This window comes from Malus sylvestris, chromosome 2 (assembly GCF_916048215.2).
Source record: "Malus sylvestris chromosome 2, drMalSylv7.2, whole genome shotgun sequence".
NCBI lineage: Eukaryota > Viridiplantae > Streptophyta > Magnoliopsida > Rosales > Rosaceae > Malus > Malus sylvestris.
The window spans coordinates 27,459,297-27,483,339 of NC_062261.1; the positions used below are offsets into that span (position 1 = coordinate 27,459,297).

The 24,043-nt window shown below is 37.1% G+C and overlaps 2 protein-coding genes across 2 annotated transcripts; both read right to left on the reverse strand.

Moving 5' to 3' along the window:
* Positions 1–7,371: 7,371 nt before the first annotated feature.
* LOC126609789 (WD-40 repeat-containing protein MSI1) lies at positions 7,372–11,829 on the reverse strand. The gene is made up of 6 exons (XM_050277722.1): positions 11,279–11,829; positions 10,356–10,682; positions 9,968–10,120; positions 8,962–9,086; positions 8,761–8,856; positions 7,372–7,880 (listed from the first exon to the last, which is right to left on the reverse strand). The coding sequence occupies exons 1-6, from the start codon at positions 11,621–11,623 to the stop codon at positions 7,658–7,660; spliced, it is 1,269 nt and encodes a 422-aa protein (XP_050133679.1). The 5' UTR covers positions 11,624–11,829; the 3' UTR covers positions 7,372–7,657.
* Positions 11,830–14,290: 2,461 nt separating this feature from the next.
* LOC126609836 (ribose-phosphate pyrophosphokinase 1) lies at positions 14,291–21,069 on the reverse strand. The gene is made up of 9 exons (XM_050277764.1): positions 20,823–21,069; positions 20,490–20,669; positions 19,024–19,272; positions 18,427–18,570; positions 17,863–18,030; positions 16,938–17,007; positions 15,804–15,885; positions 14,945–15,104; positions 14,291–14,609 (listed from the first exon to the last, which is right to left on the reverse strand). The coding sequence occupies exons 1-9, from the start codon at positions 20,907–20,909 to the stop codon at positions 14,571–14,573; spliced, it is 1,179 nt and encodes a 392-aa protein (XP_050133721.1). The 5' UTR covers positions 20,910–21,069; the 3' UTR covers positions 14,291–14,570.
* Between the last annotated feature and the right edge of the window lie 2,974 nt (positions 21,070–24,043).

Below are 24,043 nucleotides of genomic sequence, written 5' to 3' on the forward strand. Positions count from 1 at the left end.
AGCTTTTGAGAATTTGTAGTTGTTCTCCATTGGTGAAGCTTTTGTGGTGAAGCCTTTGTGGTGAAGCTTTTGTTGGTGAAGCTTTTATGGGTGAAGCTATTGTGGGTGAAGCTTTGGAGTTGAAGCTTTGTAGGTGAAGCTTTGGAGTTGAAGCTTTGTAGGTGAAGCTTTTGTGCTGAAGCTTTTGTAGGTGAAGCTTTGGAGTTGAAGCTTTGTAGGTGAAGCTTTATAGGTGAAGCTTTTGTTGGGTAGCATGAATTGATTTTGCTTCACACTATCTTGATCAAGATAGTGTGTAGCTTTTGAGAATTTGTAGTTGTCCTCCATTGATGAAGCTTTTATTGGTGAAGCTTTGTTGGGTACCATAAATTGATTTTGCTTCACACTATCTTGATCAAGATAGTGTGAAGCTTTTGAGAATTAGTAGTTGTCCTCCATTGATGAAGCTTTTGTTAGTGAAGCTTTTGTGGTGAAGCTTTTGTTGGTGAAGCTTTTATGAGTGAAGTTATTGTGGGTGAAGCTTTTGTGGTGAAGCTTTGTAGGTGAAGCTTTGTAGGTGAAGCTTTGGAGTTGAAGCTTTGTAGGTGAAGCTTTGGAGTTGAAACTTTGTAGGTGAAGCTTTTGTGTTGAAGCTTTTGTAGGTGAAGCTTTGGAGTTGAAGCTTTGTAGGTGAAGCTTTGTAGGTGAAGCTTTTGTTGGGTAGCATGAATTTATTTTGCTTCACACTATCTTGATCAAGATAGTGTGAAGCTTTTGAGAATTTGTAGTTGTCATCCATTGATGAAGCTTTTGTTGGTAAAGCTTTGTTGGGTACCACAAATTGATTTTGCTTCACACTATCTTGATCAAGATAGTGTGAAGCTTTTGAGAATTTGTAGTTGTCCTCCATTGATGAAGCTTTTGTTGGTGAAGCTTTTGTGGTGAAGCTTTTGTTGGTGAAGCTTTTGTGGTGAAGCTTTTGTTGGTGAAGCTTTTATGGGTGAAGCTATTGTGGGTGAAGCTTTTGTGTTGAAGCTTTGTAGGTGAAGCTTTGGAGTTGAAGCTTTGTAGGTGAAGCTTTTGTGTTGAAGCTTTTGTAGGTGAAGCTTTGGAGTTGAAGCTTTGTAGGTGAAGCTTTGTAGGTGAAGCTTTTGTTGGGTAGCATGAATTCATTTTGCTTCACACTATCTTGATCAAGATAGTGTGAAGCTTTTGAGAATTTGTAGTTGTCCTCCATTGATGAAGCTTTTGTTGGTGAAGCTTTGTTTTGTACCACAAATTGATTTTACTTCACACTATAAGATAGTGTGAAACTTTTGAGAATTTATAGTTGTCCTCCATTGATGAAACTTTGTTGAATTTCCCTTTTTTTTTTTTCGGAAACTAGAAATTTGAAAATGTGGGAGAGACAACGTATACAAATTTTGCTTCCACACTGTTGAGCAAGAGATTGTGATGCAAGCCACACCTTGTAGTAGTCGAAGGTTTGGATGAACCATATAAATTTAATTTGCTTCGAATAGTCTTGAATTTACCTCAAAGGTTTGAGAATTGTTTTTGCCCTCCATTGATAAAGCTTTTGTTGGCACCATAAATTAGTTTTGCTTCACACTGTCCTGATCAAGAGTGTATGAAGCTTTTGAGAATTGTGGTTGCCCTCCATTGATGAAGCTCTTGTTGGCACCATAAATTGGTTTTGCTTCACACTGTCTTGATCAAGAGTGTGTGAAGCTTTTGAGAATTTTGGTTGAACTCCTTTGATGAAACTTTTGTTGGCACCATAAATTGGTTTTTCTTCACACTGTCTTGATCAAGAGTGTGTGAAGCTTTTGAGGATTGTGGTTGCCCTCCATTGATGAAGCTCTTGTTGGCACCATAAATTGGTTTTGCTTCACACTGTCTTGATCAAAAGTGTGTGAAGCTTTGAGAATTGTGGTTGAACTCCTTTGATGAAGCTTTTGTTGGCACCATAAATTGGTTTTGCTTCACGCTGTCTTGATCAAGAGTGTGTGAAGCGTTTGAGAATTGTTGAAGCTCTTGTTGGCACCATAAATTGGTTTTGCTTCACACTATCTTGATTAAGAGTGTGTGAAGCTTTCTACGAGTTGTAGTGTTTGCATTGTTACAGAGGGGAAATGTTTGAAACAAATGCAAAAGGGCTGAATAGCTTGATCTTCGTATGCCATGCACTGAAGTTGTTGTTGGCTTGCAGTAAGACTTTATTGGTGACTATAACTCTTGTTGGGCATAAGTGCTCCCCTAGTTGAGTTATCAAGCTTGAGGGTTTTTGATTATTTGTGAATGCTAGGAATTCACATGTACAAGTTGTACCATTCGTCTTCTGGTAGGTGGAATGAATGTTGAGTTGCTTTCATCACTTGGTTGGTGGTACGAAGGTGAGTTCCTTCATCACCTTTCATCACATTTCATCACCTGGTTGGTGGCACGAGGATGAGTTCCTTCTTCCCCTGGTTGGTGGCATGAATGGTAAGTTGCCAAATGATATTAAAGTACAGGTTGTACATTTCATCACCTGGTTGGTGGCATGAAGATGAGTTCCTTCTTAACCTGGTTGGTGGCATGAGTGGCAAGTTGCCAAATGATATTAGAGTACAGGTTGTACATTTCATCACCTGGTTGGTGGCATGAATGGCAAGTTGTCAAATGATATTAAAGTACGGGTTGTACATTTCATCACCTGGTTGGTGGTATGAAGGAGAGTACGGGTTGTACATTTCATCACTTGGTTGGTGGCATAAAGATGATTTCCTTCTTCACCTGGTTGGTGGCATGAGTGACAAGTTGCCAAATGATATTAGGGTACGGGTTGTACATTTCATCACCTGGTTGGTGCCATGAAGGAGAGTACGGGTTATACATTTCATTACCTGGTTGGTGGCATGAAGATGAGTTCCTTCTTCACATTTCATCACCTGGTTGGTGAGAATAAGGGCAAGGTGTCTAGGCACATTGTAGCAAGTGTCGAATGACACAAAGTATGTTGAACCCTTTCAAAGCACAGTTGGCTTATGTATGAATGTGTTGGAATGTATGATTGAACGAATATACTGTGAAGCTGTTCGTTTATTTGTATAGTCTTGTTGACATATACTTAGACTTTGTTTCATGTTGGAAGCATTCATGTTGAAGCTTTGAACCCGAGTGTTTCATTGCTAGGAATGTAAGAGGATTAAGACCGAGTTGTCTAAATCACCTCTTTATTGAATTCATGTCAAATAGTCTTCGTTACATAGGATGCCGAACGGCTGAAGCTTAACATTTGTACAATGTAAGTTTACTTGTAATAGTACTTCAAGTGATCAGCGTTCCATGGATGGCCAAGGGTCTTACCATCAGAGCTTCTAAGCTTGTAGGAGCCAGGGCGACTGATGCCAACAACTTCAAACGGTCCATCCCAGTTTGGATTAAGTGTTCCTTCACTTAGGACTTTGTCGCAGAGTAATCTTTTCTTCAATACCCAGTCCCTCACTTGGAAAGAACGAGGTTTGACCCTTGAGTCATAGTAGTTGGAGATGCGCTGCTTGTAGGCAACATTCCTCAAGTGATCGAGATCCAGCATGATCTCCGTAGACTCATTCATGTATTTCCCGAAGGACAGTTTCCGCCTCTGCGGGCGTAAGGCATCTTATGTATAGTAGGTTAAAACCCCGCTTGTAGAGTTGGTCATTAATGATCAAGTAACGGGTGGCCTTGTATCGAATCTGCTTAGCTTGGACTTTGTCATTTGGAAGGGTGCCATGAGCAAGGAATCTATAAATCGGGGTAATCCAACAATCCCCATGTTGTAAGTTGCACACTTCCGCAACCATGGTGCTTAGTGCTGCCAACAATTTGACCTGAATTTTTCCCCCAATCTTGTCTTCCACCTCTAAGGCGAGGCGAGCCAAAGCATCTGCATGACTGTTTGCCGCTCGAGGAATTTGGGTGATCTAGTAGTGGAAGTGCTTGAGCAACAATTGTGTTTATGCCAGATATGCTGCCATGGAGCTATCCTTAGCGTCAAAGTTGTTGGTGACCTGTTTAGCACATAAACCCCTGTTAATTCAGAAAGAAGCGATTGCAAGAGGTTCAACCTTGCTAGACAAGGTGAAATCTTGCTCGAGGCTCTTTGTTTGTTTTCCAAATTTGTAGATCTTTTACTTAATGCATTCTCCAGTATGTATTCAACTTATTTCCATCAGTTTTCCTATCTTAAGAGTTCCATTTGCATCTGGATCTGGTTAGTTTAATGGATATGTTATCATTAAAATCAATCAAGAACCACGTAAATGGCTTAAGGGTGCATGGACTCCCTTCATTTGAACGTACAAGATTATGAACTAAAACTCCTTGTTTACAAGGCAAGAAAAAGAACTTAATGTGGACTTAACTCATCCATGACAATCCTTTGATAACAAGAAGTCTGAGTAACTTGGGGCATAAGTAATCGACTAAAACCATAGCAGTGGCACGCCTAGTACTTAGTTAGGATAAGGGTAGCCTTGATCTTCTCAATGGTGTCAAGTGTCAACATCTGTCTTAAAAGATGGATTGCGTTGTTGATTCCGATGGTAAAAACAGCTGGCAGCACAGTGCTGCTCTAGCACTTGCACTTCCAAATTCTGCAATGGCGGTGGCTGGCAACTGAGATTTGAGTAATTCAAACGAAATGTAATAACAAACTTGCAATCATATTTGGGGCTTCAAAATAGCCCCTAACCACTAAAAATTTAGTTACACAAAATTATCAAATTAAACCAAAAGAAAGACATATGTTTGAGAAGATAAAACCGAAAGAAGAGAATGCCAAGATTTCCTCCTTCCTTTCCTTCCTTCCCCAACGCTGCTGCCTTGTCTTTTTTCCTTCCTTCCATTTAGTGATGACAATAAGTGAGAGGAAATGGTAAAACAATTGTAACTCTTTAGGTAGTCTTTATGCCCATTACTCCCACTTAATCCTCATCTTTAATTCCATTTCCTCTGATATTTGAATAAGTGTCAGCTGGCTTGTTCTTGACTGCATCAGTTTTGACTGCTAGATTTATTGCTTTCAATGCTTTATTGTCAGTTACAAACTGCTCAGCCTCTTGGGAGCCTTTCAGTGTTAAAACAGCCATAACTTCTTCTAGAAAAATGATATTAATAATCCGCGAAATGCTCCAGAAAATAGACATCAGTAGCTTTCCAAAAATATAAGGCACATTCTCTAATTCATTCTGAGCTGTTTGCAACTTGCTCCCAAAGTCAGCTAATCTGCACAGGCAGTTTTGACGAATTTGTTACTTAAAATCCCACTTATTCTATTTTTCTTTTCTTTGCTTGACAAATCCAACAAAACACAAAAACAAAGTAAATAGCTCAAAAATATAAGGAACTAACTAAGAAAAGACAAGTGAATTTGATGTAAAATATATATAAACATGAGCTTATCATACATCAGGGTATGCATTTACTTTTGGTTAAGAGATCTTCTCTTGGGCATCAACGAAGCAACAAAATGTTGCACTATCGCATTTACTTTTGGTTAAGAGATCTTCTCTTGGGCATCAACGAAGCAACAAAATGTTGCACTATCAACAGCTAAGGCAGTACATATGAGTGCTGCAAAAGCAACATCAAATGCCATTTGGTTGAGGTATGTGTTGAAGTATTTTGGAGAAATGCAAGTGGATGCCAAACCACTTTTGTGTGACAGCACCTCTGCAATAACTTAAGAATTCAATCTTTCACCATAAGACCAAACATATCAAAAGAAAATTCCATTTCACCAGAGAAGCCTTGCAAGAGAACATCAATGAACTTCTAAACTGCAAGTTTGAGGATCAAATGACTAACATTTTCACAAAGGCATACCTCAATTAAGATTTGGGTATCTAAGAGAGCTACTTGGAGCCAAGACCAGAATTCATTTAGAGGGGAGTGTTGAACTAAATGATCCCTACCCTTGATTGTAAAATAAAATTAGGTGATGAGTTTTGTCTTATGGCCACATGCAAGGCTTTGATTAGAATGTGTTGTAAGGCTTGGATTGAAATTAACAACAGTTACTGTTTGTGCAGCTTGTTGATAAGCTTGTACTACACCAATGGTGGAATCCAATGTGAATCAATCAATGATATCATCACTGCAATAGTAGCAACGTTTGGCACTGTACTTTCTCTAAAAAATTCTTGTGTAGGGAGACTTTGAATACGGTATCTAATTATCAATATTTTTTGACTGAAACCTTAGTGGTTTTCAATTTTTGATCGAAGATAAATTATATTCTCCATTCTCCAATATATTGTATATATGTGTTTGTGTGTGTGTGTGTGTGTAAACATGGGTACATTCATCAAACCTAACTTAAAAATTATTGTACCAAAACATGAATACGTTTTTCCAAAAAAAAAAAGAAAAAGAAAAAAGATATTAGACCTAGTAACATTATTACATTTCTTCCATTAAACTTAACATAAATACATTCTCAAATTAACGAACTAAAATGTACCCATATAAGTTAAAAAAATCGATTAGAAAAAATTGAATAGATTTTATATAAAAAAAAAATGGGTACATTTTGTATAAAAAAAAATGGCACATTTTACATATAGCAAATTGATATATTTAAGATCGGTTACATTTAAGATTAGAAAAAAATGAAAAAAATTATATAAATGGGTACATTTAAGATAAAAAAAAATAAAAAATATATAAGTTTAAAAAATAGATTAGAATAAATTGAATGGATTATATTAAAAAAATGGCACATTTTATATATAGCAAATTGGTATATTTAAGATCGGATACATTTAAGAAAAGAAAAAATTGAAAAATTATATGAATTGGTACATTTAAGATTAAAAAATCAAGAACATGGATAATTCCATGTTCTAGTTAGTTGTCTGCCTGCATAGATTGCCTATACACGTTTTAGAGAATTATTGGCAGACATACAACTAACTAGAACATGAATTGAGAGGGCAGAGTGGCCCACTACCAATTAGTTATAGGTTTAATTGTTTAATGTTAACGCCAAGGAAGAGAAATCTTTACCGGAAAGCCAGGAATGTAAAGTTATGAAAGGTAGTTTGCTCGCTCAACCAAAAAAAGAACGATTGAAACAACCAAGAACAACAAAAACCTTTCAAGCGGATACAAGCTTTTTAAACCCAGATGATTCCACCAAATACAATCCTTCAAGAGCAGGGGATAGCAACCAAAGGAAATCGTTTGCAAGGCTAGCCGGTTAAACGGATAAGTCATGTAACAAACAATCCTTGTTCATTTGGCGTTGCTGCCTTCGTCTTCTTCAATAAATAGACGGAAATGGATTAAAAATGTGCTTATTCAAACTAGGTAAGTACTTTCGGTACTTCCTGGAAAACCACCTCTTAATAAGCAGACCTGGTGTTCTTTAAATGATGTTTCTAATGAACTATTAATCTTATGACCAAAAAATAGTACAAAGCTCCATTCGAAAATTACTGCCACGCCGAAGTACTGCATATAATTACCAAGCATGGGTCAAATACATTACTCATCTGACTCAGTAAACAACACACAAATCCTCAAATGCAATGGTGAAAAGGGAAGAAAAGAAGAAAGTTACACAAAAACATAAATAAACAAAGCGCTGCATGCCTCCTTCCCTAATTAGCTTTTACTGACTACATTTGGCTAAGTATTGGAAATTACACTAAGGCTTTGCCGGTTCTTCGGGTAAATCATCTTCGTCATGGTAAATGTTCTCTGCCATCTGCCAAATCTGGAGTATGTTATCTTCAGCAACGCTAGAAATAACCCAATCTTCACACGGGTTCCACGAAAAATCAGATATTTTACTGGTGTGACCCCCATGAATAAAAAGTAACTCTGGGGGGCCGTCTTCTGCATCCTCTGGTGTCTGCTCTTCATCAATTCTGTAAAGAACGAAGTTATAACATTTGAGTTAAGATTTGTTTTCATGCAAATATAATATACAGTACACAATGATAAAAAAAAGTTTGTAGGGCACCGTAATTATACAGGTGCGGATGCTTATCCAACCTAATTGACAAAAGTAAGCATGAAAAGAGAGATCTCCAAATACATCAATTAAGTCCAAAAATTAAAAGAGATGCACATCAGAGACAAATATACCCTGGTTATCTTCATATGAAAGCTAGTATGGCAACTAAACCTGGGACATAAGATGAAAGGGAGGAGTGGCGTAATAGTACTGACCAAGATACATATATAATGTTTTTAAGTTCCGACTCTGAGGATAGTACACCATACGCCTGGTTTTGCCAGTGTCATTTTTATATTTTATTTCCAGAGTTTCTTTGCTGTATCAAAAAACATTTATTAAGGCTTGTGTCAAAAATTTTGCCCAAGCATCTTTTGTTTTCTGCACACTAATACTTAGTTTGGCTACTCTCTTTGGTTCATTCTTATGACCAAGAATAACCAACAAGCTTGGACGAGCTTAGGACAAGCTTTGGATGTATGTGCCTGCTATATACTTCAATGCTCAAAATATAAAGAGGATGATGCATACGTGTGGTCTGATGCCTAAGACCCCTACATTTTTATGATGCTTTAAGCTCCACTGACTCTTACTTTCCTGATGTATCTATCACAGTTCTCATATCTGGTTTCCCAACTAAACCACTATTCTAGAGCCATAACCTAAATGCTTTCACAAGAACAGGCACTCGAAATACATTGATTTCTGTTAAAATAGAACAAGTTGGAGTGAAGAATGCCACTCCCTATAAAACAAAGATAAAATATGACACACGGTTCTTTAAGGAATACCTGCTAAGATCCCAAACCATGAGTCTCCTACCAAGACAACAAGAAGCTAAGATTGTTTCATTCTTTGGATTCCAACCGACTTGGAAAACCTCCTCCCTGAAATACCACAAAAATAAAACTTGATATCATATCTATAGATTGATTACAGCAAAAGATAACTTTGGACAACCAATTTTATGAGGTCCAGGGAAGGATCCTTACTTATGGCAATCAAAGGTGTGGAGTGCAGTATTGATTTTGCGTAGATCAAACAGCTTAACAGTTTTGTCAGTAGATCCAGTTGCAACAACCCATTCATTGAAGGGATTGAAAGCCAAACAGTTAACCTGAAAAAAATATTACATAAACAAGCTACTTTAAAATTGTCCAAAATTTCCAAGGCTATAATATCACAAAGAACTAATCCGTTCATTACTTATAATATTAGATAAAGAAAACTAAAAGCCTTACAAATGTTGCAAAATTGTAACAGATATATTACTCGACACAAAGTTTGTCAGCTCTAGAGTCTAGAAGTAAAAAAATCACACAGGACTTTGCCTGCTAAGATGATTCACAACTAAAAACATCATAACTATCTCAACAATGATTGCTTGCTTTTGTTTCTATTAGGTATCCCACAACCCTGCAATAAAGTAAAAAAAAAAAATCCATTGTAACAAATTGACCAAGCTATCTAGTATTGCCGAAATGTCACTAATAAAAAAATTTCCTTTTCAGTATTACCAAAATGTCAATAATTATACGTAAAAGCGGCCACCCTAGCCTTCCTGAATAGCCATCATTGTCTCAGTCCTTTCCAGGTTTCCACAAAAGATCTACAGATTTTCACCAGGCTTTTCAATTACCAAAATACAGTATTCATCAACTGGCTAAAAACTCTTTGAATCAGTAATGGAAAAAAATTAGTTTAAGGCAACAATTTACAGCAATCAAAACATATAGATTTGAATGTTAGAACATAATACACGAGAGCTTTTCAATTTATCAACATACAGTATTCATCAACTGGCTAAAAACACTTTGGTTTGGATAGAAAAAATTAGCTAAAGGCACCAATTTACAGCAATCAAAACATATCAATTTGAATGTGAGAACATTATACAGAACAGACCTGAATGTACCATGATTGACATTTAAATCTTAAATGCATAAACATCAAATATCTGTAGCAATGACAGAATATTCACAATTTCACATCACTCACCTCACTCTGATGAGCAACCACAGATTGGACAGGCTTGGTAACCGATGGAGTCCGGAGATCCCATATGAGAAGGTATTGATCATCACCAACAGAACCAAATAAGTATTCATGCCTCAAATGCCATGCTACATCTTCCACAACACCTTCATGAACCTAATCCAGGAACCATTTCAAACAACAGTAAAATTTTAAATAAAAGATGCTGAGAAGCAGCAATCGTATAAAGTGCTATCTTATTGCATCCAAACTCAACACGTTACTGCCATCATGTTTAATGACAGCCTTACTCTGGTATATGTGCAAATTTAGCCTTTTCTTTACTTTAAAAATAGCAACAGCTGCACAGAATCGTCTGTATCAAATTGCACACATAGCTGTAGTGACATACCTTAAATATCTGCATAGCTTCAAGAGTTTTGTTCTTAGCAGTCGCATTAATGTCCCACAGGCATATCTGAGCATCATCCGAACCACTGAGTAAATGACCCTGCTTGAACTTACTCCACGATAAACCATATCCTTCAGTGCTGTGGCCCCTCAGCCTCAAATCAGGACTGCATGCACCATCCAATGGAGGCTTCGATGGATGTTTGCTATAATCGAACACAAAAACTTCAGCATTAACGGTCTTTGTGGCAATAATAAATGGATTCTGAGGCATATATCGAGCCCGATTAACCTCTCCATCATGATTTATTTGCTGGATTATTTGCACCTGCAAGAAAATTTAAGACCACATATCTGAATCCATTTAGACATATGATATCTGCAAATACAGCATAAACCAATATACAGTGTTTCAGTTCAGTTATTAGAGTGTCATACGGGCTGCAGCTCATAACGTTTTTGGTTCTTGGACTCTAAGGACATTTATCCTATACCAATGGCCGTTGGTACTTTTCTAATTCAAACCAGTGCATCCAGCCTTATGGAACCAACTTGGAACACAATTCAGGAAGCTTGTGTGTTTTCTCCTTTTCAGATAAACTGAATTTCCTTTCTGTTTCGTTCTTCCTCTAATTCTTAATAAACAACTTTAGCCAAAAATAAAATCCTTACAATGACCAAAAACAAAATAAATTGACTGAAAGTTCAATAATTGTTTTTTGTATTTCTAACATACAGGATAGATATTTAATACCAACAAAAAAAAAAAGATTCGAAATTTCTTGTATTTCCTAGCAGTTCCTCTGCACCCAAACAGGCCCACATTCCAAAACCTCCAAATTTGAAATCTTTAACAAATCAGTATGAACTATTCATGTTCCTATCCCCAAAATTAACGACTCGGACCACAAAATCAAGCGTTACCTTTCCATTGGCGCAACCAAAACCGCCAACCTCAGCTCGATCATCGTCATAATGGCGAGCATCGTTCTCGGCATCCTCCAATGGCAGCTGGACCTGAGCAAGCATAAGGTAATTCGGCTCGTTCTCGGAGGTGTGAGTCCCCAAAATCATCTTCTGCACCGAATAGTCCTTCCCCGGAGGCTCTTCTCGGTCGGGAAGCCACTCCACCGTAAGCGAAGGCCATTCTAGGGCATGGGTTATGACCAGATCGTACAAAAACGGTGTGTTCTTCTTCCATATCTTGTACTCCTCGTTTATCAGCCGCTCCTCTATCTCTCCCCTCATTTCTTCGTCGTCTTTGCCCATGCTCTTCCTTCCACTCTCTCGGAAATTCTCGTATTTTCTAGAGAAAATTGTTGAATCTGAGTTGTGGGTTCTTGGCGGGAATTTGGTGGAAACAAACCCTAAGGGGAGGGTTTGAGGACTCTGAGTGAAAAGGGGGAGAGTGTCTGGAACTTTGGAGAAGCGAAAGAGATGTTGGGCTTTGCTGGCGGGTCTTTTGGTGTGGGAAGCTCCAAGGGATTTACGGGGTTATACCTTTTCCATTTTATTTTTTTTTTCAATATGTAATTCTGACTTTCTATTTTACCGTTGACTCACATTACGTTTAGTGATATTCCTTCTTATTTGTAAGTGAAATGTTTTATGTTCGATTCTCGTCAAATATGAATTTGAACCACATTATTACTAACTCATTGTGAAGTTACGTTTACCCCTTCACCTTAGTAATATTGGTAGATTACCACCAAACCCTACTAGGGGTGGTCACAATTTAGTTTGAAATTGAAATTTATTTTATTTTGGTTCATTTGGGTTTTGGGGTAAGAACCAAAATGAAACCAAACCATTTTATTTTCGTTTGATTCATTTCGGTTTCAAACTGTTTTATTTTCAACTTGCGCCTCACTTGTAAGCCCTTAAAAAATTAGCATTAATACAAGTATTCAACATTCAAACAAACTAAGGTTCAAGGCTTATTATATTAACACCCTACATATTGTTGATTAAACCTCACATACTTAATATATCTCACATTTGCTTTTTCAATTAAAAATTATCTTAATACACCCCATATACTTTCTCATAATACCCTTACACCCCACATTCTCATACACCTAATATTTTCCACATACAACCCACATTCTTTAAAAAGAGAAATCTACAATCCGATCTATTGAGCTTGAGTTTCATTGGGTCATAACAACCAACCTCATTTTCTCTATCTCTTAAGCCTTTTGCTAAAAATGATTTCTGCTAAAAAATGGCAACTGGAAGGAACCTAACAGAGCAAAAGTAAACCCCATAAGATGAATAAGAACAGAAAAGACGTTGCTGGGTTGGCCTCCTATGAAATTGGGTAGTACGGAAAGCAAAAGCAGGCTTAAATAATTACCAATGTCGTTGAATAATTAAAACAATGACAAATATGAAATTTTACCTCATGTGAAACTTCCGAAATATTGATATCATGTTCCATTCGTTAATTTTTTTTCTCAATCAACATGTTTATAGTTTCAATAGTTAGAATTTTATTCAACAATGGAGTGGAGGGAGAGAGGGATTTTGATAGTTGAAGAAGATAAATAATACGTTAAAAGTAATTTGGGGTGTAGTAGGTTACATAAGCCACTTAATATTAAAATTTAATGTGGAATGCATTCAACATTATGTGGGGTGCTAATAAAAAAAGCCAAGGTTCAAAACCTAGTCATTTGCAAGCCAAATGCTTTATGGCGTTAATCAACTCAAGTGAAAAAAATTCTTGATCACCATCACCATAATGAAATTCAAAGTGAAACAATGTTCAAAATCAAAATGCCTTGTGGCATTAGTTTAGTATAATCAAATTGAAAAGATTAAGTTTACCATATTAAAATTAAAGTTCAATGTCAAAATGCCTTTTGACATAAGCATTAGAACAACCCGAAAAAATAAATTGTTCATGCAATTCAACAAAAAAGTTTTAGTGTTTTAAGTCACTACTTTGAATCGTTCAACCCTTTGCCTTTCCATTTCTTTTTGGACACTTACTCTTCGAATGTTTAAGAGGCATTTGAGGCCTTTTAGCTTGTGAATGGGCTTGAGAATGCGATACTTTGGAAGACATTCAACCTTGTAAAAGTGAAACCGATAGATGAGAAGCCGTTAAACCTTGTGAACTAGAAGCTTGAGATTGCCTTGGAACTTGTTGCGGTTGAGGATTAAGAGTAAGATAACCGATGCTTGAATTCGAATCGGTCAACTCTACACAATACAAAAACATAAATGATATAAATTACATTAGTTAACTGCTAAAAAGTAGATATATTCATAAGTCATCACCAAAGAATTTTCCCACCACCATTCCCGCCCTACTTTTTAACCAATTTTCCCATGAATATAAGCTTATGCTGCAGGATCAGAATGTTAGGGAAATTTGACAGTTGACCTCCTTCGAATGGATATAAGCTTATGCACATACAAATTGCAAAGCAGTTTGCCTACCATTTGATATCTCAAGGCCTTGTTTAGTATTTTTTGTTGATCCAATTTTTGGTTTTCAAAAACGGGAGTAAACACGTTCATGTTCTTCTAGTTTAGCGACCACGGTAAGAAAATACAAATCATTTTTCAACTTTCTCATTATTACGAATAAGGAATTGAAGCTTCAATTCATCATTCTTCATGATGGTCTCTTGAGAGCAAAATAATTGACTAGCAAACCACCACAGATGACTCCCAGGCTCTCAACTTTTCTTTCTTTTGTTTCGTAACCTCGATACTCGTTGGATGCACAGCTCTCGTTTTCTCCGGTTGGCCTTCATCATCGGACATCCATGCTTCATCGTCAACCCAATATGAAGCTTGCTTCAAGGCCAGAGTAGGACTGACACAAAAACATGATTCCGCGGGCACATCGGGTGAAAATGAGTTTAAGAGACAGTGAGATTCGCAAGCAATTTCATAGGGCTAAATCGAAATTAAAGAAAAAGATAAAAAAGGCAAGTACAATGTGATTGATTACTCAACAAAATTTGAGCTTACAAGGTCAAAACAATGATATCATACAAGAACCAAACCATTTTTTCCGCAAAAGGGGGAGAAATGAGATTTGTGAAGCCCTAGGCGGGATTATCTTCCCAACAACCTTCGGTTGTACAAAGTTCCGAAACGACAATCTTCATTTTTCTATTGACAATCCTGTTTCCGACAAGATAGCTAGCTATACGGCAGTAACAGAAGCTGGGAGGGCACACCGCCAACATGAATTTGATCAATCAATGCCCAAGGTGGAATAGGGTTCATAGCCACCCTGACAAAAATTCAAAACGACAACTCTCAGCGAGTCAGCACTGCTTTCCTGACTTAAATGGTAAAAACTATGTAAACGCTGAACTCCTATTCTCCCTAGAAACTAAGATTTGTAATAGAACCTCAAGGGGAAGTACAGAGCTAAAATCAAATGGTTTTAACACATGAAGCAGAGACGCATGACATTTTTTGCCCTTGCCCACTGACTTCATTAGGTTTTTATATACAGGCCAATTGCCAGACAAATCGATTGAATTTGTTTATGTAACAGGGGAGAATGGACTAATTTTCAGTAAGAATCGTATTAAACTAATTTTATTGATATATGCTACTCACAGAGCAGTCATCATGAACACGCCATATGGTCTCGCCCAGAAGATTTGCTACTGACAAGACAGTTAGCTGGGGAAAATAATTCTGCTCCGACACTGGAATGGTATTTGTTATGATCACCTCTTGAAACAAACCGCTCGACAGCCTCTCTATCGCAGGAGGGCTGCAAAAAGACAAAAGATAAAAGTAAATATTCTAGCGTGCTATTGCATATACTGACTACGGCCTATAGCAATATCAATTGTCAACATTAGTTTCATGCAGAAAATACGTATAAAGGTCGTACCCAGTGCACAAGGCTCCCGCTTTACGCAGGGTCTGGGAGAGGTGAATGTCGGCTAGCCTTACCCCCATTTATGGAGAGGCTGCTCCCAAGTCTCGAACCCGAGACCTACCGCTCATGGGCGAAGGCACTTGCCATCGCACCAAGGGCGACCTCTAAAACTCATTCCTTCAAATGTCACAAATGCCAATCACCTAGAGATGAAATTTAAATATCAAAACTGCAGATTTTTTTATTGGATCCTTTCACCTAATTATAATGCATATTTGAACAGATGTAGATGGCCGAGTGCATTAAACTCCCATTAACGTGGGTTCTGAGGAATGCAAGATAAATCCACCTATGTTTCCACAGAGGGTGTTCCTGCAATCATCGCGTCTTAGGGCAAGCCAAACCATTAATGCTAAAGGCCACTCTGTCCAAATCATGCCAATATGTATCAAATAAAATTGGGAAAAAAGAAAAATGATTGTAGGCTCCGGTGGATGTTTTAAAGATCATAAGCCCGGCTTAAAACGCTCTTTGTGTCATGCTAAATGAGTGAAAGTGGAGATTCGTGCACATATAAATTCCACGTACCTAAAAACCGCATGCGTACTGCATGCATAGACTTCCCTGGCACCCTCTTGATGTAGTAAAGCAGCACCTTTCGTAATAGTCCCTACAACCAAACATCCAAACAATGATACTCTGTTGCAACAATAACTACTAAGAATATAACTGCAAAGACTAGTTGATAACAGAGGAAACTGCTATGAAAACATCAATCAATTCAAAACCAGGACATTGAATCAATAGTGTTTGTGGCATTTGTAGCTAAGATGGTTAAAAATTGAAAATACAAGTTGTGTGAACAAACTTGTGATTTCGTGATACTAGACTTTCATATAACCGAGAGGGATTTTTGCGTATTCATTTATGCACAATTCAGAGCTCTTACACTAATGGCTGTGGATGTCCAAAATTGTAAAAGAATATCTGGATTTGGAACAGTGCTAAGAACCAACCATCCAATGCTGACCCCAGGCATATTTCATACTGAAGGTTTTAGTAAGTGGGCCACTCAAGTGTGGAATGCACATACTGTCAAAATGACAGGGATAGCTTCCCTTAGCATCTCTCTAAGGTTTGATGATTTCCACACTGTCAGATAACCCCCTGTATAGTCTTAGGCACGAACTTTCAAGTTAAACCAACATAAAGGACTATCAAACGAGGAATAACCCACTTCTTCAAGCCTCCAAGATACAATTTAAATGCTGTGCACAATTAAGTCTCCATCAAAATGAAAATTTGTTCCAATCCTGATCTACATTTAGATGTCCTTATAGTTATATTTATGAAGATGAACTAGTACAATGCAATGCTTCCTATGGTTAAAAGATAACGGTTCCAATCCACAAAAAAAACTATTCTATTATTATTTGTATTGGTTGAAATATATTTCTCATTTCTTTTCATATGAGAGATGTAATAGTTCTTTTCAGCCCCTGTTACCCCCTATTTCTGATTTTACTATGATGATTTCTATTTCCATAATACTCGCGTCATAGGCAAGATCCTTTTTTAATGATTATGATTTCTCCAGACAATAGCTTTACCAACACGAGCTAGGCTCATCATCAATATCTAAGTGTTCTATATTATGTCATATCATTGTCGGTACTCTATATGATCGATTTTACAAACAGATTAGAGCATGTACAAACTAACCAGCTGTGTCAATCATGTCATCCACCATAACTGCTACTTTTCCCTTCACATCACCAATCAAATTCATCACCTGCCAAAGAGATATACAGAAATGAATTCCAAGTTACGTTTCCATGGGGAACCCAAAAAATAAAACTTATGCATATGTGGATGACTATCCTTTGATTAAAGTGAGAGAAGAGAGAGAGAAGAGAGAGAAGAAGAAAAGAAAAAAGGTGGCTCATTCACAAAAATCAAGAGAGGCTTTTAGGAAATCCAGAGTCTGGATACAGAAATATGGTAAAAATTACAGGCACATTCAACAATAATTTTCAGAATGTAAGCACAGGGGGTGAGAAAAGTGGTACTAGCTCGGGTGAATGGAGTTTATTGTCCGGATAAAGATGGCAGAAATGCAATCAAGTCATCATATTCTCAAAGAGAAGTAGCAACACTGGCTATGTCAGGATTCAGAGGTAAACAGAAGTAAGAACAACAATAAGATATCTGAAGTTGTCCCAAAGAATAATATCTCAGATAAAATGGGCCGCCATAACGAATGATGAGATCAAGGAGTATCAACTGAGTAAGGAGGGAGTTTTTAAATGATTTCAAAGAAGTGTACAATTCAGACTTCCAAGATTACGTGCTGTTATTTTCAGGAGGTGGAGGCTGTGCATTAATGGATGTTTCAAGTCGGTTAATTTTAGAGTTAAATAATAGTTTTTTGACACTGTTTTAGAAAATGCAACATCATGAAATTAACTTGGTCCCTCATAGTCTGCACCAGTTTATCTAAAGCTTGATATACGATGTGAAAGCATTCAGGTTTCACAATAATTTACCTTTCCAACAATTTCATGTGTTGCTTCAAATATAATGAAAGAACAAGACAATCATAGGAGGCAAATCAGATAGTCGTCAAACCCATCTGAATAGATCGTACCTCTGCCACATTGTGCCCATGACGCCTTTTATCAACAATGGCTAAAGGAGCATCAGATAATTTTTTTGCAAATGCACGAGCTCTAGCAACACCCCCAACATCAGGTGAGACCACTACCAAATCATCAGAGCATATAGTCTTGCTGGCGAGGTAATCAAGTATCACAGGCTGTGAGGACAAAAAAAAAAGGTTATAAAGAAGGTGAACCACATAGGAGATGTCCAACAATTCGAACTCCGTGATCAACAGTATTTAAAATCTTATACCCCTCAGGAGTTTGAGGGAAGAACCCAGTACATTAGTAAATAAGCATATATACTTTAAACAGCTAAATCAAGCAAAGTGAATTTTATCAAAATCCTTATAAAATTGTTTCCTTAAAAGATTTCTAGACACAAATATATTTATAGTTCAAAGGAATATCTCTTTCAGCCAGTTTAACAAATAATATGTCAATTCAACTAGATTTTATTTCAGGTAGCCAAGCAACATTCTTGTAAGAGTCCAACACCCCCGGGTCCGTCAATTATGAAACAAAAGGGAGCGAAGTATTACAGGTATTACCTGACCATATACATGATCCACAGCAATATCAAAATATCCCATAGACTGCCCAGAATGAAGATCGCATGCAAGAACACGATCTGCACCTGCTTCTGTAATCAAATTTGCAACAAGTTTGGCTGCAATAGATTCACGCCCTTGAGTCTGTAACAAAAAACAATTTAAGATAATAATTAAAACAAATTCAAACTTAAAATTGGTTAAACCTTGCATATCACCTTCAACTAAAATAACGGCATTGTGGAGTTTACCACAGAATGCATTTGCATATGTGTTATCAACTCAGCATTCTAAACTTCTGCTTATTCATAATTCTATAGTGTAGCTCAACCTATTTGTGGACAAATTCAAGCAAAAGTAATACTTAAACTTACTTTTATGTTGATGACCTGAACTTTCTTAAAAACTAAAAACCCAATTTACGGAATCTAACTTGCGTATTCGCAATAACTCTCCTTCAAGATATTTAATTGAATTTTTGTACTATGACAAATGGGAATCAGTTATTACCAGTAAGCTATATTTTTTTGATGCTCAAAGTAAAAATTTACCAAAGATAATAAGTTTCAAGAGTCCTTCCTCATAATACGAAGTTACCTTTCTATCAGCCCTGGCATAGCCAAAATATGGAATCACAGCAGTGATATTCTTGGCTGAAGCCCTCCGACAAGCATCAATCATGACCAGAAGCTCCATAAGATTTTCGTTTGCAGGAGGACATGTGGGTTGCACAAGATATACATCACACCCTCTTACACTCTCTTGCAACTGAACATAAATCTCTCCATCAGCAAAGCGTTTGATCTTAATCCTTCCAAGTTCCAGACCCATGTAGCAAGCAATTTCCTTTCAAATAAAAACATTAGGTCAGACCATCGTGCAATTAAATGATTCATAAGTTTACAATACATTATGGCTACGCTTGCTTTGGGGAAATTGTTCCAAGCAGAAGGTTTCTGAATTAGAAAAACTTTCTGATGTTTGTTTGAATGGTCAACTTCCTGGAACATATGAGCATTTTTTTAGCTTGTGTGTCAGGAAATGTTTCCTCAAGAGACAAGGAGAGAAAATAAAAATTTCCTTTACTTCCGTTAAGTCAAATGGCATAATTAAGGCAAAATTCTCTAGAGAGATGGTGTTTCTCAATCTACCAACAGTGAAAGATATTTCCAAGAGAATTTTTGTGATTGAAGTTTTTTTTTTTCTGCTTCAAATTTCTATTTCCTAAACAAGGATGCATCTTTCCAAACATACAAACACCAAAAGATGGGTAATGCAAATGACTATCACCATGAGCTATTATATTTTATAGAAACAAAAGAAATTCAAATCATTACTTAAACAAGGATAATGGTGCATTTTGACATATATTGTAAGTTGAGGGTACTATGCATTCCTGTAACACAATAAAAACCGGAAAGTAAACGACAAAATCGATAACCAACATCATTTTTGCATACAAATCTTGACACGCTAACTAATATACTTTTATGTAGGGACCGTATCCTCTCTTTGATTTTGTTAATTCTCATTTATGATCTAGAAGATGTTCACGAATCCTTCTTCCCACTAGCTTTGTCATTCTAACTATCAACCATAACAAACTGACAGCCAAACCGACAAAGCAGAAAACTACATCCATACAATATACCTCCTTCCAACAATTTACTTATATATGTTCAGGTGAAACCGTCAACAGTCAATTATTAGTACACAGATAACTAATCAGTTTGTCCGATCCTATGCATAATTTGCTTGGGTTTCTTGATCCTCATTTTTTCCACAAGTAAATCTGACAGTTTCCAATTGCAAACCACCAGGAAACAATAAAAAAGAACAAGTAAACCCTGATTCCAACACCTCTACCAAGTCCTCCTACCAACTCTTATGGAGAACCAAAAGGTCCAGAACTCAAACAATAACAAACGAAACTTTTGGTATCTACTTTCCCTAATCTTATCATTAGCATGATAAAACACAATAAATCTTCATTGAATAACAAAATTATCATTCAAAATAAAAACATAGGCAATCTTAAGTGGTAAATTTGTCTAAAGCTAAACCTGAGAAAGCACGGGGTTCGCAGTGCCCGAAAAGATCCTGAGCCTGGTATCATTCTTGCCAATTTCATTCACCAAATGTGTTTTCGTGGCCGAAAAATTCAGCATAATATCTTCACTCCTGAAGAGTGGAACGCACGGCTTTCCATTTGCATACTTGAGAGGCTCTTCCACACTACACCTCTGCAACACATTATTCAGAACCAATAAATTTCAAATCATAATATCGAAATACCGCTCCAATTGAAAATAATTAGCGAGAATATTCGAGAATTAAAGCATTTCTTGAACCAAGAAATCAGAACATGAAAGCAAAGGAAAGTTACGGCAGCTTACGACGGCGTTTGGGACCGGGACTCGAGAGCGAGAGAAGTTGCGAGAAGCGAGAGGGGACGGGGACACTGTGTGAAGCAGCGACGCCATTTCTTGGAGTTGGAGGTAGCAATCAGTTCTAGAGAGAGAGAGAGAGAGAGAGAGAGAGAGAGAGAGAGAGAGAGTTCGGGTTATGGTTAGGGTTAGGGTTTTACAGAGTTGGTCGTCATGGGGAGGAGTGGTAGTAAAGTGGGAGGCTTATTGGTTGTTTCTATTAAGTATACAAGTCCGCAATATAGTTAGCAAAGTTGGTTAGAGAAGTTAGGCTTTCTCGTGTAAAAACTGTTGTATAACCTTTATTCTATCAATTAATACAAAAGCATATTTTTCTCTCTAAATTTCTCTCTCTAAAACTCTCTGTGTTCATCTTTCTTTTCTTCATCTTTCTTCTTAATTTTCTCTTCAATTCCCAAACATTGCAATGTAGTTAACATGTATCAGAGCCACTCGGCTCACGCCTTGGATTCTGGTGGTTTCGTTTTTTTTTTCTTCATTAGATTTCATCGTTTTCATCTTTTTTTATTAGATTTTCTTATGTGCTTCTGTGATCGTCCGGTAACTTCTTGGCAATTTGCTCCGACTTCGCCTCTGCTTGCCTAATCACCAGTTCCTCCCTGGCCCGGAGACTATTGAGATCAAGATAACACTTTTTGTTATCGAACAGGTCTTCCGCCTGACCCAAGTATGACAGCTTCTGTTTTTCGAACTCTCTTGAATGACGATGATGTTGAAGGGGCGATCGAAGGTGATGACTTGGCCTTGGAACTCGTCACTGAGCATGGTCTTGATGGAGACGAAGCCCCTGATGGCCAACTCCTCCATGTTACTACCATCCATGGCCATGCCTTATTTTTCCCAAATTGGAGTTCTGATTTGTGATATTTGGATTCAAGAGTATTGGTCATTGCTACTTCCACTGTGCTATCTTGAATGGTTGCTCATCTCCGGTGTGTTTTTTTGGTTTTTTCTTGTGCTCAAGAACTGAAGATTCAGGTTTCATATTTCTTTCTGCACTCCAACTGTTTGTTTGATTGTCTCAGTGGAAAATTTTGTGTTAATTTGTTCGCTTGTAGTGAAGTCTTTCGCTGCTTTGGGTGTTGCTCGAAGATTGGGTGTTTAGCGATCTAAAACGATGCTATTTGGAGATCTGTTGGTGTGAGTTTCGTGAATCAGGAATGGGTCAACGAATCCACTGTGGGTATACGAATGTTCTTGGGCTTGGCAATTCTGGGTTTTTTTTTTGGAGTTCGTGTTGAAGTTGTAGCTCTAAATATACTTAATCTTTCATCTCTGCGGTTCTCCGGTGATTTGTTTCATTTCGGAGTTGTGATTTGTTCTGGATTTTTACCATGTTTCTTAGGGCACGAAGCCAATATTCTGTTAATTTGTTGAGGCAAGAAGCCATTTTAGTTAAGGCATGAAGCCATTTTCTTGTTGATTTGTTGAGGCACAAAGCCATTGTTCCTGTTGATTTGTTGAGGCACGAAGCCACTTTCTTGTTGAATTTGTTGCAGCACGAAGCCATTATCTTGTATATTCTTTACGGCACAAAGCCATTCTTGCAAGTTTTCTATAATTCTTGGGTAATTCTTGAAGTTGTTCTTGAGATGAATACAAATTAAGCAGATAGGGGGTGCTTCGTGATCCACTAACATCTGGAGACTTGAGTTATTCTATAACATAACCTGAAGGCCTTATGATGACTGCAGCTGGAGAAGATTTGCTGAAACTCTTCTTTCATCTTCGGGCAAAAGTGGCTGCTCTTTCAAGATACCTGACTTAACAAGTCTCTCTCCAGTGAAGACGATCTGATCTTGGTCGCCTTGATACTTGTTCATATTTCAGTGTTTGTTATTTGAGACTTTGCTGCAATCTCAAATTGGGATACCCTAGTTGAGATTGAGGGGGAGTATTAAGTATACAAGTCAGCAATATAGTGGGCAATACAGTTAGTAAGTTGGTTAGAGTAGTTAGGCTTTCTCTTATAAAAAAATGTTGTGTAACCTTCATTCTATCAATTAATACAAAAGCATATTTCTCTCTCTAAAACTCTCTGTGTTCATCTTTCTTCTTGATTTTCTTTTCAATTCCCAAACATTGCAATGTAGTTAACAGTTTCTCAGCAAATGCTGCTGCCACTGCGAGTGGCGGGATGGGGTTCAGGGGAATGTGAGGAAGAAACACTACCCATTAAACATTTAGAGTAAATTTAGACCCAAAAAAATAAAAAAAAAGGGTTAAACTCTGTTTAGTACACTTATGTTTCGTGATTTTCAACATTTCGTATATTAAGTTTTTTTCGTTTTAAATTCATACCTAAAGTGTTAATTTTGGAACAGTCTCATGCATTCGTTAGTCAAACTGTTAGTTCTCTCCCCCCCCCCCCCCGGCGACCCACCTGTCTTCCTTCTTCTTCTTCTTCTGGGTTGCAGATTCGTTTTTTTTTTCTTCTTCTTCTTCTAGGTTGGGGGCGGGGGTAGAAGGGATGGGTTTATTTTTAATTTATATTTAATTAATTATTTTAATATTTTTTAATGAAACGTGGCGTCCAGTCATTGTCCACATGGGCGCCACATCATCACTTAACGGGAGAATTAATAGTTTGACTAACGGATGTATGAGATTGTTCCAAAATTAACACTTTAGGTATGACTCTGGGATTAAAAAAACTTGATATACTAAATGTTGAAAACCACGAAACATGAGAGCAGTAAACAGAGTTTAACCCAAACAAAAAAACTATTTTGAGAAAACTTTTCTTTATTTTCTACTAGCATTTGCTTACACACTTTGTGTGTATGAACACATTTTTTTTAGAAAATGAGAGAGAGAGAGAGAGAGAGAGAGAGAGAGAGAGAGAGAGAACGTGGGGGGAGTGGGAGGTTTTTGGTTTTGGGTTTTTTTTTTTTTTTTTTAATATTGAAGGTATTTTAACATCATCTCTAGGTGAGATTTCAATAAAAAACAATAAAATTTGGACCTGTGAAATTACATTATTGCCCATCATTTTTTGTGTGTAATAGAAGTCTAATTTGTCTTTTCATCCTTTTTGGTTAATAAAGAAGGTTTCATTAATTAGTAGAGATTTTTTCAAAAACTTTTCTTTTTGGTTTTTCCAACAAGGGCATGTTTGTAAATGCATCTAAAATGACTAAAAGCGTTTTTGGTGAAAGTCTTTTTCAGTT

Coding starts and splice junctions, on each gene's coding strand:
- LOC126609789 (XM_050277722.1), bottom strand. CDS start 11,623: ATGGGCAAAGACGACGAAGAAATGAGGGGAGAGATAGAGGAGCGGCTG. Junction 10,121..10,355: donor AAGCTATGCAGATATTTAAG/GTATGTCACTAC, acceptor TTCCTGGATTAG/GTTCATGAAGGTGTTGTGGA. Junction 8,857..8,961: donor CACACCTTTGATTGCCATAA/GTAAGGATCCTT, acceptor GTGGTATTTCAG/GGAGGAGGTTTTCCAAGTCG.
- LOC126609836 (XM_050277764.1), bottom strand. CDS start 20,909: ATGGCGTCGCTGCTTCACACAGTGTCCCCGTCCCCTCTCGCTTCTCGC. Junction 18,031..18,426: donor TGGATCATGTATATGGTCAG/GTAATACCTGTA, acceptor TTGTCCTCACAG/CCTGTGATACTTGATTACCT. Junction 17,008..17,862: donor ATGGGCACAATGTGGCAGAG/GTACGATCTATT, acceptor TCTCTTTGGCAG/GTGATGAATTTGATTGGTGA.